This window comes from Anser anser (assembly GCF_964211835.1).
Source record: "Anser anser genome assembly, chromosome: 7".
Lineage (NCBI taxonomy): Eukaryota > Metazoa > Chordata > Aves > Anseriformes > Anatidae > Anser > Anser anser.
The window spans coordinates 23514289-23530076 of record NC_139727.1 but is presented as its reverse complement, the minus strand read 5'-3'; the positions used below and the strand labels follow the sequence as shown (position 1 = coordinate 23530076).

Here is a 15788-nt window from a genome sequence, read left to right as displayed (position 1 = left end):
GAAGAGCATGTTTAAGTGCTGATTTGGCAGTGCTTCAGAAGTGAGGAAATCTTTGTGATGAAAAAGATCATCCAGTTAAATTCACAAAACCATGGAGCAGGAGAGGTTAAGAATTGCTTACATACCAGTGGTTACGATATTTAACACAGACCTGGGCGTCCTAGTTCCCCGAGGCTGTGGCAGACCTCGACCTGTACTGTTGCCCGTCTCAGGGGCTGCTCTGAATGTAATATTTTAGGATGAAGAGGAAGCAATGTCCAGCTTCCCTCGACATACTCTCTCAAGAACACTCTTTCTGCTGCTGCTTTGCATTTATTTATGTTAATTTTAAATTTAGCACTGTGCACACATTCCCAAATCTGTTTTTCAGTGAGCACCACTGCTCCTGATACCCATTTATTCTAGATTAGTCTCTCAGAGTTGACATGGCTCCTGCAGGGATCCTCTGGTGCCAAAGAAGGCTTGAACACTTCATATAACCTTTCTCACAGGGAGGAAGGGGGGGGGGGGCAACAAATAAGGGTTCTAGTTTCTCCTAAGCCATTTTCATGAACTCTGAAAACATAGTGTCCTTAGGGACCTCTGCCTAACCGCTGAGTTAATTGCAGACAGCCCAGGGGCTCAGCGCTCACTGAAATTGGCCTGGTGGCCGTGGCCAGAAGGACACGTTCCGTGTCCCCAGGCAGCTAGGCTGCAAAGTAGATTTCTCCTACCTGAACACCAGTCCCTTCAGCTAATTAAGTCGTAAATGTCTTTGGGAGAACTTGTATTTTGTCATGGACTGATGAGCATTTAGAAGAAGACCAGGTGAAAGGTATGTGTTCTCGGGAACATGGCTGCAAATAACACGGTGCCGCTGGGTGGTGGAGAAAGGAGAGGAGTGATGTAAGAACGGGGTGTCAGAGTAGCCACAGTAATGGTTCTGCTCTACACGCAAAGCACAGAACTGTCACACTTTGGGCTGTGATAAGGTTAGTTTTCTTCATAGAGGCTTGTATGATGCTGCGTCTTGGATTTTTAATGAAAATAGTGGCGACAGCACACCAGTGTTTTAATTGTAGCAGAGCAGTGCTCACACTAAGACAAGGACTTTTCAGCCCCTGGTGCTGCCCTGCTGGAGAGGAGGCTGGGGGTGCACCCAGCTGGGAGGGGACAGAACCAGGACAGCAGGCCCAGACTGCCCAGAGGGATGTCCCATGCCATAGGACACCATGATCAGCAACAAAATTGTGGATGAAGAAGGAGTAAGGGGGGCATGTTTGGGACGATGGTGTTTGTCTCCCCAATAACCCGTTAGGCCTCAGGAGACCTGCTCTCCTGGAAGGGGCTGAACGCTGGTAGGAAGTAGCGAATGGATGCCTGGTTTTGCTTTGCTTGTGTGTGCAGCTTTTGCTTTACCTAGGAACTGTCCTTATCTCAACCCAGGAATTCTCTCTCGCACTTTTACCTCTCTGATTCCCTCCCCCATCCCACCTGGGGCAAGCGAGCGAGCGGCTGGGTGGTGCTGGGCCGCCTGCCGGCGCTAAACCACAACAAGAGCATTCTGTGGGATGATGGAAAAAGTGATTTCTCAGTGAAAAACACTGTAACTCAGCAGCTTTGATGTCTCTGCATGACAAAAACTTTCAGCAGAGCATAAATTCATCACTCAGAAGGGCTCTGAGACATGATGAAACATGTCTCTCCTCATGTCCCAAGCTGGGATCCACAGTCCCCACGATGTTTCCAATGTTCCTTGTCCAGCCTGATTTTATTGGTTTTCCACGCCAGAAAATTCAACACCCTGACTCTTATGTGTTGTCCCAAGTAGCAAAATAGGTGCACAGCTGTGATCTCTTTCCCAGGTGAATTTGAAGGATGCTCTGGCTGCTTTCAAACATACTGCTATCGCACTTCCAATCCTAAGTACTAGAAACTCATAAAATAGGCCTCAAGTCCTCATGCATTTCCCTCACAAGCAGTAAGCCAGTTGATGGGCTTACTCTCTGGAATGCTTTGTCCCCAGGAAATTATATTGGGTGGAAAGGATGTCCCTTCCTGGAGGGAAGCTGTTTTCTTTGGGTCAAGCTTTATTTACATTTGTGGAGCCCTTGACCCCAAGGAAATGGGATGGGCTTCAGTAGTGGGCTCAGAAGATGAAACAGGCCTGTTGGTTGTGTTGGAAGGGAAAGGGATAGAAGTGGAATTGGCCGTGGTTAATTTGTTTGGCTAATGAACCATTTCACAGAGTAATATTGTGTGAGCTGTGAACTGTCTTAGTGTGACAACTGTACCTGCACTGTTTAGCATCCCAGGCTTCACCCACATTGACACTTGATTCAAGTGGAGAATGAGGGTCTCACTCTGAAAAAAGGCCCCCTAAAATGCACTGTGTTTCTTTTCGTGGTGAAGCTAATGGCATTTCCTCGTGGAGGCATGGTGAGCCACAATGCTGTAACCTAATAGCCATGGAGGCTACCCTTCAGGTGAGTGCCTCTGTGCAATAACTATGTCACTGCAACGAGGTTTGTAGAGGCAGGTTTTCCCCAGGAAATGGAATAGGATGACATTTCTTCAGCACTGTTTTAAAGCAGTCCTTTCTTCTAATGGGCAAAGTGATCTAAATACCCATGGGCTGAAGATAACATTTTTTTCTAGAGATGTTTGGGTGCCCTTTGTTTGAGTGTTTACTCCCCAAAGAGGCTTCTCAGAGCTGTGATAAAGGTTCAAGCAGCTCAACCCTGTAGTAGTTAGCAGCTTCCATGCAAATTAGCAAGAGATGTGAAGTTCCTGCTGGGTTCAAAGTGGAACTGGAGTGCTGTTGTTGCCAAAATGAAGTGAATTCCTGCCTCCCACCCTGGAGAGTTCAGGTACACAGATCCTGAAAGTGTTGTCAGTAGAGATCAAGTCTGACAAGAATTCTTTGTCTCGGGGGCTACCTTGAACACTAGTTTCCTACCTTATAGGTGCATTCTTGAACCATGAGACTGGCTTTCTGCTTTCTGACAGATAACTGCTGTTTTCTGCTGTCTTCCCTCCTTGTGTGCCTTGTTCTTCCTTTTGAAAAAAGTGTGCAGCTCTTTCAAATGAAGACATACCAACTTTTGTTTTCAGGAGTGAGTATTCTGTTTGAACTCAGTTTTTATTTTCTGGTGATCATCTTATCAAATAATAAAATATAAATGCCACGGCTGCTAGAGTTAGTCTCAGTTTACACTAGCTTTTCAGGAACTTCCAGTCCAATAAACTGAGAAATTATGTGATCAATGGAAAACTTTTTGACATCATTGACCACATCCAGAGAAACTCAGTGCTTTCATTACTGTTAGAGTCTAAAGAAGACATCAGGCTGCAAGAAAGCCCTGGTTCCTGTTAGGAAAGTACAATGTATTGCAGAATCTAGGCTTTATCAACTAAAAAGTGATTACTGATCACAAGGTTGCCACAAAGTATGAAGTGCACCATCAAGATCCAAAAGGCACTGTAGTGACACAGTGTGTGAAAATAGCATTAGCCAGGAGAAACCCTCTCTCTGACTCCAGCAGAAGCTATATGATGCAAAAGAATGCTTTCTCTGTACCCAGCAAAGGCACTGGGGAATGAGCCAGGTATGGCTACTGCTTGTGGGTTAAGGATATTTCTGCATCAGATCAATAATTTCATTGTACATACACAAAGGTGCATCCAATCCCCAGATGAAATCCAGATGTGCCCATTCAGGAATCTTCTTGTGATAGATAAGCCTCTTAATATGAGACAGTAAAATGGCAGCATCCTTGGGATCTGCAAGCAAGTCTCGACCCCCAGTCCATACTGCAGTGGGTACAGTCATTTCTTCTACATTGTAGAGAGGAGGAGTAGCCTGGAAAACATGAAGCAGGGCTGGAATGAATATCCAGTAAAGCACAGCAAACTTTAAACATGTATCTGGCTTTATTTTAGGTCACTGTTCAAAGCAGAGGTGCCTAAAACAAACTGGAGGAAAATGCCCTCGCTTGCCTTTTCTGTCTGTGTTCACAGGGGTGATGCAGCTGAGAGTACGGCCAAAGGAAACGCACCTCCTGAACTGACAAAGAGTTACTGTTGGATCATTGCTCTCTCAGCTAGGAATTCATAGGGCAGAAGCCAAGAACAAAGACAGAGGATGTCAGGATGCCTCTGGATAAACCTCTGTCTTGGTCCTCATCTTGCATACTTGTTTTGGAGTACCAGTCAGCTCCAGAAGACATACGTGGTCTAGTTAGAAAAGACAACGTGTGACAAGTATGAAAAGGAGCATGAAGTGATTTCTGTAGGAGGAGAGAGGAAGTAGCTGAGGATTCCTCAGTCTGGAAAACAGGCCAGCACAGGGACAAGAGGCAGGCTTATACAATCATGAACAGTATGAAGAAAGAGCACAGGAAGTATTTACCCCATTATTTCTCATAACACAAAACCTAGAAGGCATCCAGTGACTTTCCAGGGGTAAGCAAATTCAAGACAAACCAAAGGAAGTTGCCTTTCATGTAAGCCATCATTAGAACATGTAACTGCTAATGATAGGCTGTTGTGGAGACCTAAAAGGGCAGGAGAGTCAAGGATAGGATTAGAGTCTTGGATGGAGGAGAGGATCCTCAGGGCCTGCTTAAGGTCAAAGTCCTTTTGTCTCTGGCTGCCAGAATCTAGGAGTAGCTATTAGACATGTTAGTGCTCTCCAGTTCCACTTTTCATAGTATTGTTTCCCTGAGTATTTATATATTGGCAACTGCGTCAGTCACTCTAGCAGGCAAGATTCCTCTTTGGCCTGATCCACTAGATATACTCTTTTTCAAAATTAATTTTACATATTTCCTGCCCTTCTTTCCTGTTATTACTATTGACCATTTCATTGACAAGTCTTGGTCTTCCTCTCTCTCTCTCTCTCTCTCTCTCTCTCTCTCTTTTTTTTTAATATTATTACCCTTAGAGCTTGCATTTTTTCTCTGTTAACTTCCAAACTGGAAAGTCATAATACAGATGGTGGTGGCTAAATCCATCTAAATGTATTTAGAAAACGTGTCTCCTACTACATCATTGTTCTCTTCCTCTGTGCTTTTGCGTTGTTCAAGGGTGACAATATTGTTTCACCAAAAGGTACCTGCTGGTATTTCTCGATGTTCTTCTTTGAACTGCCCCAGTCATAAGCTTGGAACTTCCCCGAATGGGCTTCCTAATGGGATGAACCAGAGAAGGGTAATTACAAATCCATCATTCAGGAAGGTGATGGGATCTTTCCCTGCTAAGTGTCTGACTCCAACCCAAAACCTCAGCTGAAGCTTTTCTCTTTTAAGAGGTTAGAAAGAGCCAGTGGTAAGTTAGTTAAAAGTCTCAAGCAGTGAAAGGGAGTCAAATGTTTTTGTCAGCATCAAAAGACTCACTGCTCCTGTAGAAAGATCTAGGGTTGCTTTCACGGACGATTTGTTCTAGTTTGTAAGCCTGCAAGTAGCAATTGCCTCCAGCTATTTTCCCTCCACGCTGCTGCTGTGTTCCCTTCTGACAGTCATGTTGCCATCACTCAGCTCTGTGAGTGGCTCCTTCGTATGTTTTCTTTTGCTTCTCTTGTCTAAACACAGAAGTCACCATTTCTAGATCTTCCTTCCTGCTCCTTGGCTTTGCCTACAGCATGTGTTGTGAGAGACCCCATCAATGGGATCTTAATACTGAGGGCAAGGTGTCTGTTAACTCATGTAACAGTAATAACAGCAATTACAGAAAAAGCTTAGGAGCATTTCTCCTGCATGTCTGTGCCTGCCAGCCTGTGGCTAGATGCTGAATTAAACCCGAGTCAATTTGCGGACCTCCCCCACTGTGCCTTTGTAACCCTTCTTCTTTACAGGTTAGGCTGTGGTTATGAAAGCAACTTAATCAAATCTAATATCTCATGTAAATTCACAGGCAAAGCATTGTTTGATTTTGAGTAAATGCCTGTGCAGCTGTAACTCAAACATGTCCACATGTTTGCTGTGTTGAAAAGTGCACGAGCCCTCCTGCAAGCTCACCCTGCTTGCAAATGCTTCCAGCTGTGCTGCCGAGCCTGCAGTGCTGCCAGGAAACCTGTCTTGCCTACAGCAGCTTGTGTGACAAGCCCAAAGAGAGAAAGGCAGCTTACAGCAGCAGTGCTGCTGAGGAAGTCCTGTGACAGAGCACAGTGTTTTGTAAGTAAGTGTTACAGCAAGTCTACTGAATGAAGGATTTATTATTTATAGTTCTATTGTTGCCCACAAACTGAGCACTTTGCTTTTGCAAGAGATGAAAATACAAGGGCCTTATTAGTCAAATTTTATATTCTACAAAGTGCCATACATCTTTGCTCATTTCTTGACCCCCCATTGGAAAAGTAATGGTCATTTCTTAAGGCAAGTTCTGCACCGGAGTGTAGACATTTATATCGGGCTCTGGATACACAATAAAAAGAACGCTATATTTATCTGCATGCACAACTTCCAGCATACATGTATTTAAGCAAATGCAGTGTCTCATTGTTGGCTTCAGGTGTACCTGTATCACACAGGCTATTTCTATCCTGCTGGCAAAAGAAAGGTAGATCAATGGGGAACAGTGTACTGAAACGAAATTTCGATTGTAAAGCACAGGTTGCTCTATATCCAAGCAATCTGTACTGGCTTCACAGCAACATTATCAGCTACCCCCACTCCCTATGGTACAGCCAGAGGTGAGTACCTATTTTGTGTTCCAGAAGCTCACTAGTACCTGGCTCCAGTGGACTATATTTTGCACAGATGTTCCAGCAGGGGTTTGTGCGATATACACATTGATCCGGTTCTGAAAGAAAATAAACAGTGAGTGTTCTCTTCCTCCCTTTTACCTGTCTGTGCATCAAAAGAAGCCACAGCAGTGTCATGTATCCATAAAACCAAGAGAAATCAAAGTGGCATGATCGGAGACTCCCCTGAGAGCTCATCCAGGTGTATCAGGTTTGGACCAACAGTAAAAGAACAGCCCCCAGCCAGATCATTTTCCAGGAAAAGTGAGTATCTGAATGAATCTAACAGACAGAGAGGGTAGAATGGAAATTCAGCAGCCTAGATCCCAAGCCTGTGATTTATTCGGGAGTCTGCAGCAGGTCCTACGTGAAGCAGCACCGCTGTCAGACGGAAGAGCAAAAGGAACTGTAGCTGTCTGAGGAATGTGTGTGTATTTGAAACAAACACACCCTTGTCCTGCAGGGGTTTCTTAACAAGTTGCTCTGTGGTCCTTCCTCAGAGAACACTCTAAGGCATATTTTTGAAAACACTGGAGAAAAACTTTGAAGCTCAGGTGGCCTGGCCTGCAGCTGGACATAGCATGGAGTGACAGCATGCTGAGGACCTCTGATGAGACCAGCAGTCACAATATGAACCAGGAGACAGGGCCCTAGGTGAGGTCTGGCAGAGGGCAGACTGCAGGGTTGCGGTGGAGCAGCTCCGCGTTGAAGGGATGATGCCAAGAGCTCTTCTGAGGAGCAAGGCAGTGATGCCCTGCCAGTGATGGGGCAACCAGCAGATATTGCTGGCTGGTACCGGGGGCTGTTCCCTGCAGTGTGATGTGGACTAACAGAACCTGAGGATTCATACTATAGGATTGAAGGTAGGTTTTGGGAGCAGCAGCTTAAATTCTTGACAGAGCTGGTAAGAGCGGTACATACCATGTCGATGTTCTTCATGTTATAGCCACCAAGGCTGAAGAAGATATTTCTACAAAGCCTAGCAAAAGGACGGTGGCTGCAGACAGGGACTATCAGCCTTCTTAGACATTCAGCCTGGGGAAGGAATTCTCTTTTGCCAAGCAAACCCTGTGAAAGACAAAAGTAGCATTCATTTAAGAATGTACATTGTACAACATTGCTTTTAAAATGTGTTTTTGCCCTGTTCCTCTTCCCCAGCACACGCTGTTGTTCTCACTTACCTTTTCTTCATTTGTCAGGTGACGTTCCCACAAATGAGAAACAACCTAGGTGTTTTCTATTGCATCAGCTTGCTCAGGCATTGCCCAATTTGTGTTACATCATTTTAATGAGTGTATATGTTAAATGTTAACTCCAATTCGTATTTTAGCTCTAAGCTTGCAGATACATACACGTATAAGTAACTTTGCATGTATGATCAACCACATTGATTTAACACTGTTTTTCCTAGCACTGTGATCAAGTGAGTACATTCATTTCTGATTTTAGCGTTTGCTGGACTGGAGACCAGGAAAAATTTTTTTATTGCTGTAATTAATGGCAACTGATGGGATGAGTAAATGTATATTTTCAGGGCAGGTCCAACGTTGTTCTGGGACCCAGCTTTGTGTCCCTTCCAGAAAAAGGACAGATACTGTTTGTGCACGTTGCACTCACTCTCATACCTTTAAGAAGCTATAGTTTAGAGGAAATTCAAATCTGGCTTATGAGCCATCAAAAAAAACATTTGGAAGGAACTTTTGGGAGTCTCATCCAACCACCTCCTACCAGCAGAACTAGACCAAACTGGCTGTGGCTTTGTCTAGAAGAATTCTGGAAACCTCAAAGATCTGCATCTTTGTGCCTCTCTGGGTGACCTGCCCCTGTGTCGCACTACTTCTATGGTTGCTATATGCCATATCAATTGTGTTACAGTAAGAATCACCCAGATTAATGATGAATGAGTTTTGATGGAACCGAGCAAATGCAGGGTGGTGGAACCAGAACTGGTTTCAGCATGCAACAATCCAACACCACACACCATCTCCCCTGCCCTGCAGGACAGTTACAGCCGATGTAACACAGAGGCTTGTATGATGCTGTGTTTTGCATTTTTAATTAACAGTGGTGATAGCACACCAATGTCTTAGCTGTAGCAGAGCAGTGTTCACACAGAGCCAAGGATTTTCAGCTTCTGGTGCTGCCCTGCCAGAGAGGAGGCTGGGGGTGCACCATGAGCTGGGAGGGGACAGAACCAGGACAGCCGGGCCAGACTACCCAGAGGGATCTCCCTTATCACATGGTGTCCTGCTAAACAAGGAAACTGGGGAGGTTGCCTGGGGGAGCTGCTGCTTGGGGTCTGGCTGGGCGTTGGTCAGCAGGTGGAGAGCAATACATTGTGCATCGCTTGCTTTGTATATTCCTTTATCATCATCATAATTATTATTTTCCCTTCCTTTTATGTCCTATTAAATCATTGTTATCTTGACCTGTGAGTTTTACTTTTTTTTTTTTTTTCCCCCCGATTCTTTCCCCCATCCCACTGTGTGGGGGGAGTGAGCAAAGGTCTATGTGGTGCTTAGCTGCCAGATGGGATAAATCACACCTATAGAAAAGGTTTACCCATTGTCCCACAGGAACTACAGTCAGAAGTTAAACCTACCTACCTGCAAATGAATACGCTTCATAAAGCCCTATACTTTCTGTATATACACCTTAAGAGCTGACTGAACAATTGCATGGTTCAACACTTGAAGCCACGATAATACATACCCTGAGCATTTTTTCAGGAAGGTAGAGGAGCTTTACTGCTGCGCTTCTGGCATACTTAATAGTAGTGACAGGTGCCAATGCAAAATAGAGTTTGATTTTCTGAGCCAGTTCTGGCATTGTTGAAAAAGCAATGAAAGCTGAGAAAATAAAAATAAAGTGATAAGAAAATCACTTTGTACATTAGACTGTTTTCAGTATTTACGTAAGCTGATCTGCAATTTCATACCAACAAAGAAACACTGTTAGTTGCTCAGAGACTGGTTCAGCCTAGCTTGGTGCAAAATCCCTCTTCTCCTTGTGTTATCAGCTTGTAGTCTTATTTCTCACTTCAGAGATACTAATTTCTATATTTTGCCTTCCCAGCTCTCTTCTAAACCCATTTAAATGCACACTTCGATGTACATACATGCATTTCATATACTACTGGGGAGTTGCAGATGTTTTTCTTCATATAAATCCTTTTTTTTTTTTTCCTTTTGTGCCACAAACTGCCCAACTTCTCTTTCTGTGCTGTCATCTTCCTATTTTGTATATTTTTGTTAGCTGACCAGCTGCTGTTGGGCACACCCTTGCATCTTGAAAAAAAAAAACAAACAAAACAATTCGCAGGGCCCAGAATAATTTCTGGTATAACTGTAAGTGGACGGAAGTGGACGGACTTAACAGCTGCAGTGCATTTGGCACCTCAGGTTTAATCATCTTTATAATAAATTAAGCCTGCCTACATGCTGAAAAGAGCTTATCATGTGTGGTTAGTTTTTGTTTGTTTGTTCGTTTGTTTGTTTTTTCATACCAGCAAGGTATGAGCTGTTGGTACATTCAGCATCTCAGTGTCTCAAATCAGGTTTTATTCATGTGTTTTCCTGAAGCATCAGTCCATTCTGTGTAACTTACCGATGGTGGTGCCTTGTGAATAGCCAATATAGTACAACTTTTCCTGTCCAGTTTTCTTCACAATAAAATTTATCACTGCTGGAAGATCAAACTTTGCCATCTCATCAAAACTACAGGCAGGAGTTTAAAAGAGAGGTGTGCATAAATCAAAATCCCATTTAGATTTACATTTTTATTACAGACTTGTTAGCAAACGAACAGCATGAACTGTTGTGTGAATCATTCAGCTGTTTTAGAATCTGTGCCTTTTGGGCTCTGGATATAGGAGATGCTATTCAAGCTTTTCTGGGCTATTTTCTCCCTTGACATCAGTAGGAGGACTCTGACTACAAGAAGCATCAGATTGAGCTGTAAAGGTCTACACACAAGGAACAGGTGCTGATATATTAGCAGAGATCTTTCCATAGAATCACACATTTTACACCATTTGCCATTAAAAGGTATTTTAAAATGTTCATTCAAATAAAAGCATGAAAATAATTCTTCAATCTCAATCATTTGATCTACCTGAAAGCCCAGAACTCATCTTGATCAGTGGAGTAATTTTGATGTTCTCTGGACCAGCGATTCCCTCTGCTATTTCCCATCCAAACATCAAAGCCAGCATCAGCTAGCATGAAGGCCAAGCTGTTGTTGGGCAGGTTTGAGATCCAGTTACTGGCATCTCCCAATAGCCCGTGTTGGAGAAATACAGCAGGTTTCATAACTGAAAACAAAATCAGAAACAAAACAACCTTTATAAAATTTCTTGATTTTCTGGTAGTTCAGGGACATTACAATCCCATATTCAGTACTGGGATTTGGGCCTGCACTGACTTAAAGGGAGACATCTGATCATAGGAACAAAGCATGCATTTCTGTAAAGAGAGAACTTGTAAAGTTTTGTAAAACCTGTAGGAAGATAAGCCTGGTATCAGCGAACCCTGGCTTGGCAGCCTCTGGTCATTGTTTGTATAGCTCAGCCTCATTAACTTAAGATTCTCGACAGTGATATAAGAATGGAAGGTGTGGGATCCTTTCCAGCGGTTTCCTGTATCCAAAATATGAATCAGACTGAAATTAAACAGGTGTAAGCAAAAGTAAAGTCAGAGGCTGGAACTGCTCTTGCAGAACAGCCTGATTGGGAGGTTGAAGCCTTTACACTATTTTAATTTCTGTTCTTTTTCTTTCTTTCTTTGCTTTCTTTTTTTTTTTTTTTAAACTTTTGCTCATCAACTCATATTATGAAGATATTATTATACTTAATTCATACTGTAGCAGTGTTTTATTGTAAACAAGGGTACTTGACATAAATCCTGTTTATATCCTGTTTATCTTGCAAGCTGTTCAGGGCAGCCAGAATTCTCTACTTAAATTTCACTTGTGTATACAAGCTCTGGTGAACATTTTACAACTGGAAGCTACCCCTTTTCAGAACGTACCCTATCTAGGCCGTTTTTGTCTCATATGAAAGAACTGTACCTGGATTTCTCTGATTCTGTATACCATACGGGATTCTGTTAATGGTAATGATATAGCCATCTTCAGTCATCACTTTGTACTCCTCACTGGGGTACCCTTTGTATGTAATGATCTCATTCTACAAAAGAAAGAACAAATGCATTTGATTGCAGAAGTCCATATCATATATTACCTGCATAAGGTATTCGTAAGGAAGAAATATTAGAGAGCAGCTACATCTGGGGATTTAGTCTATGTTTTTAAGCATCTGAATAAAGCAATATCAGATTGGAATATAACCCAGAAACTACCACAAATTTCCTTCGTTCTTTGTCTGATCTCCAGGATCTATTAACTAACTATTCAGTTAAAATCTTTTTCTAAAAACTGTGTTAAACATGTGCCATACAATCACAACCTCTTGCATTACAGTGATGTGAGAACTACTTTAATCTGACAGCAGGAGCTTACACTTCCCACAGCTGAGATGAGGAGCTGCCTGGGTGCAAGCTCCTGATCTGCTGCAATACGAAGTGAAACCAGTTCACCTAAATGACCCTCAGAGAAATCCTGTGAGCTTCACAACTGCCCTTTCATGGATGGCACATGTGCAATGAGTACCACTGTAAAAAATGACTACATTACAGAAAAGACAGGGTCAGCCCCTTGCATAGTCACACTGGATATCACTAGCACAGCTGATTGTCAGCTCTGAAATAATCATTGTTTATTTATTATTCTATTTATTTATTTATTTTACAAAAAAAGGATTGTTTTTTGTAACTTTATTCAGAGAATTATTCAATGTAATTTTTTCGCATGGGACAGAAAAAAAAAAAAAGATTTTAGCAAGTGACTAAAGATCCAAACAAGCTTGCTTCACGAGAGATGTTCTTCTGGAAAGCTGGCCATTTCCAATCTATTCTGGTAGTTCAAAGGAGGAAACATAAGTCACTGTTATTTGGAGCTGATGAAAAGGTGGCATTCCAGATACTCATTCTTCCAGATACAGGGATAGTGCCAAACTAGTAAGTGACACTAAAAAGAAAATTAACTCTGCAGATGTACTAAGGAAAGGGGTTGGTCTTGATTTCTGTCAAATATAAGAACTGCTGTTACACGTACAGACAGAAGGGAATAGAAAACAGTAGTCTGAGAATGGGTTAAATGAAGGCAGCTTATCTACCTTGTTATTTCTAATACCTAGAAATCCCTCTGCTATGAGTCATGCATTCCTTTCATCCCCAGGTAAATCCACTGAGAAACTTACAATATTCATCAGTGCTTCCGGATCCACAGCTCTCCTCATTCTTTTGAATTCTTCTGAGCAAGTAATTCCTTGAAACAAATACATCATAGCAAAAACCAGCCATATCTTCTCTCTGGATAAAACAGCATATTAATCTCTCAGGATTCATGATCTGCACTTGACATCTAGACAGGTTCTGTGCTTTTCTGGTGAGAGCAGTGCTGCCTAAAGCTGAATGGAGCTGGTGCTCTCTACTTGTTAATTAAACTGAACAAAACTGACTTTAAACATGTCTGAGGGAATTTGGCAGCAGCCTGGTTTCTCTGCTAAGAACTGAACTAGGACATTGCTCTCCATCAGGGTGAAAAGCATCAGTGAATCCAAGGAAAAGAGCAAAGCTTTTGGAGAAATGGACTTCACTCGTTCTTATGAGAAGCAAATCACTTGCATTACAATGCCACATATTTGTTCTGTAGGTTAATTAGAAAAATTCTGGCTAACTCTGGGGAATGCTAAAGTTATCTGCAACTCATAACTAAATCATTGTTAAAGGGAAGTTTTCAAAGTGGAAGAAACCAAGTTGTTGGATAGTTAACTGAAAAAGAAAACCAACAAAGACGATTGAAAGTTAAACTATTTAACATTTAATTAAGGATTTAGGAGTCTGAATAAAGTACTTATTTTAGTTGCCTAGTATAATTTATACAAAACTCCTCAATGTCAAAATGTGTGCACTCTGTGGGATGAGGATGGAGAAAGGAAAAGAAAGCTTTGCTGAATGTAGTGATACATAAAGACTATGTGTAATGACATCCAGCTTTGTTCAGGAAATGACAAATAAAAAAACCTGAGAGTAAACTAGACTGCTCGGATGCATGCCTAGCAGCTCCACAATCTATGGATGCCTACATACTCTCAGTTTAAAGATGCAAGGTGTTTGAATGAGCATTCTCTGTACCATGCAAACCAACACCTAGAGCCCGCGTCTAAACCTCTGTGGTCCCAGTGACACATTCATGAAGTAGACTGAGTTCACCAATAAATCTGCTGCATTTATTGCTTTCCCAGTCAACAAGACTGTGTGATTTTTTCCCCCATGAGTAGGAGTGTTTTTATTTATTTATTTATTTGTCACAGAACAAACGTACAATTTATATTTGAACTTCCTAACAGTACATTCTGATATAATCTATATTTTTAAAATATTTGTCTCCTTTGTAGTAAAATTAAGAGATATTGTAAAAACTTCCTTTTACCTAGCTGCTGTTAGGTAAGTTAAAGTATTACTGACCTTGTGCCAGAAAGCATGTGTTCTGCCAAGCGACTGAGATGGCAGAGGAATGGAAACTCAATTTGCAAATGATTGAAAGCAGTGCTGGGTAAAGAAGGCAGCAAAATGGTGGTCACGCAGCGTTTTCCCCACAATCATGCAGAAACTTGCCAATAAACATTGATTTCATTCCCACTCCTCATTCCTTCTGCTAGAGCTTGAGCTTTTCCCTATAGCAACAGCAGAGAGGTGACTGCTTTTATTCTCAGACCTCGTGCTTTTCATCTCCTCAGCCACAAAGGCTCTAACAATGCTCTCTTTACTATAACAGATTGCTGGATTTTTAAGGAGAATACCAACCTTTGTGGAGTGGCAGAGCAGGATCAGGAATTTTGAGAACAAATATCTGCATAGGAATCCCTTATCATACCTAATGAAATTGTCAATAAACCTGGAACAACATCCTTGTTTACTTACAGCCTGCCAATTCCAGCTTTTCATGTTATGTAGAAAGGACTGGATAAACTCTGACTCCTTGATGCTTCTGCAGATGTTATTGCACAGGTTTTTCTTTCATTTTGTTAATGCTAATGTTGCTATTCAGGAGTTTAATACTGTTGCAAGAGCAGTTTCAGGATATTTTCCTTTATTCATGATGTTTCACCACCAAAGTGTCGATAAAACAAAGTGGATATTCCCTAAGTCTATAGTTAGGGAGCTAGAATGCTTTTCCGTATCCTTATGGACATAGGAAAGGCCACGTGTCTCAGTGTTGTCAAGCATACCAGGAGTTGGCCAGTACTGCCCAGCCCTAGAAGTTAGGTAGGTTTGAGCAGATTGTTAGGTCTTCAGGATAGGGACCTTTGTGAAGCTCTTCTTTGTGCAGAGCACAGGCATAATGCAGCCAAGTTCCCTAACTGGTGTCCAAGCTACTACTGTAATACACACTTTGCAAGAGTACAATTGAAGCTCCCTTCTTTCTTTTCTTTTTCTTTTCTTTTCTTTTCTTTTCTTTTCTTTTCTTTTCTTTTCTTTTCTTTTCTTTTCTTTTCTTTTCTTTTCTTTTCTTTTCTTTTCTTTTCTTTTCTTTTCTTTTCTTTTCTTTTCTTTTCTTTTCTTTTCTTTTCTTTTCTTTTCTTTTCTTTTCTTTTCTTTTCTTTTCTTTTCTTTTTTCTTTTTCTTTTCTTTTCTTTTCTTTTTCTTTCTTTTCTTTTCTTTTCTTTTTCTTTTCTTTTCTTTCTTTTCTTTTCTTTTCTTTTCTTTTCTTTTCTTTTCTTTTCTTTTCTTTCTTTTCTTTTTCTTTTCTTTTCTTTTCTTTTCTTTTTTTTTCTTTTCTTTTCTTTTCTTTTCTTTTCTTTTCTTTCTTTTCTTTTCTTTTCTTTTCTTTTCTTTTCTTTTCTTTCTTTTCTTTTCCTTTCTTTTCCTTTCTTTTCCTTTCTTTTCCTTTCTTTCCTTTCCTTTCCTTTCCTTTCCTTTCCTTTCCTTTCCTTTCCTTTCCTTTC

General features: G+C 41.6%; 1 protein-coding gene across 1 annotated transcript in view; it reads right to left on the bottom strand.

Moving 5' to 3' along the window:
* Positions 1 to 3081: 3081 nt before the first annotated feature.
* The window catches only part of LOC310902852 (lipase member M-like), a 15193-nt gene continuing 2486 nt past the window's right edge, over positions 3082 to 15788 (bottom strand). Inside the window, exons 2-11 of the mRNA XM_083845006.1 lie at positions 14308 to 14516; positions 13038 to 13149; positions 11789 to 11906; positions 10835 to 11033; positions 10328 to 10437; positions 9434 to 9570; positions 7643 to 7789; positions 6709 to 6780; positions 5096 to 5167; positions 3082 to 3841 (exon numbers count right to left, since the gene is read on the bottom strand). Of these exons, the coding sequence (XP_083701132.1) occupies positions 3608 to 3841; positions 5096 to 5167; positions 6709 to 6780; positions 7643 to 7789; positions 9434 to 9570; positions 10328 to 10437; positions 10835 to 11033; positions 11789 to 11906; positions 13038 to 13149; positions 14308 to 14324 (1218 nt within the window). The 5' untranslated portion in view covers positions 14325 to 14516 and the 3' untranslated portion in view covers positions 3082 to 3607. The remainder of the gene's footprint in view (positions 3842 to 5095; positions 5168 to 6708; positions 6781 to 7642; positions 7790 to 9433; positions 9571 to 10327; positions 10438 to 10834; positions 11034 to 11788; positions 11907 to 13037; positions 13150 to 14307; positions 14517 to 15788) is intronic.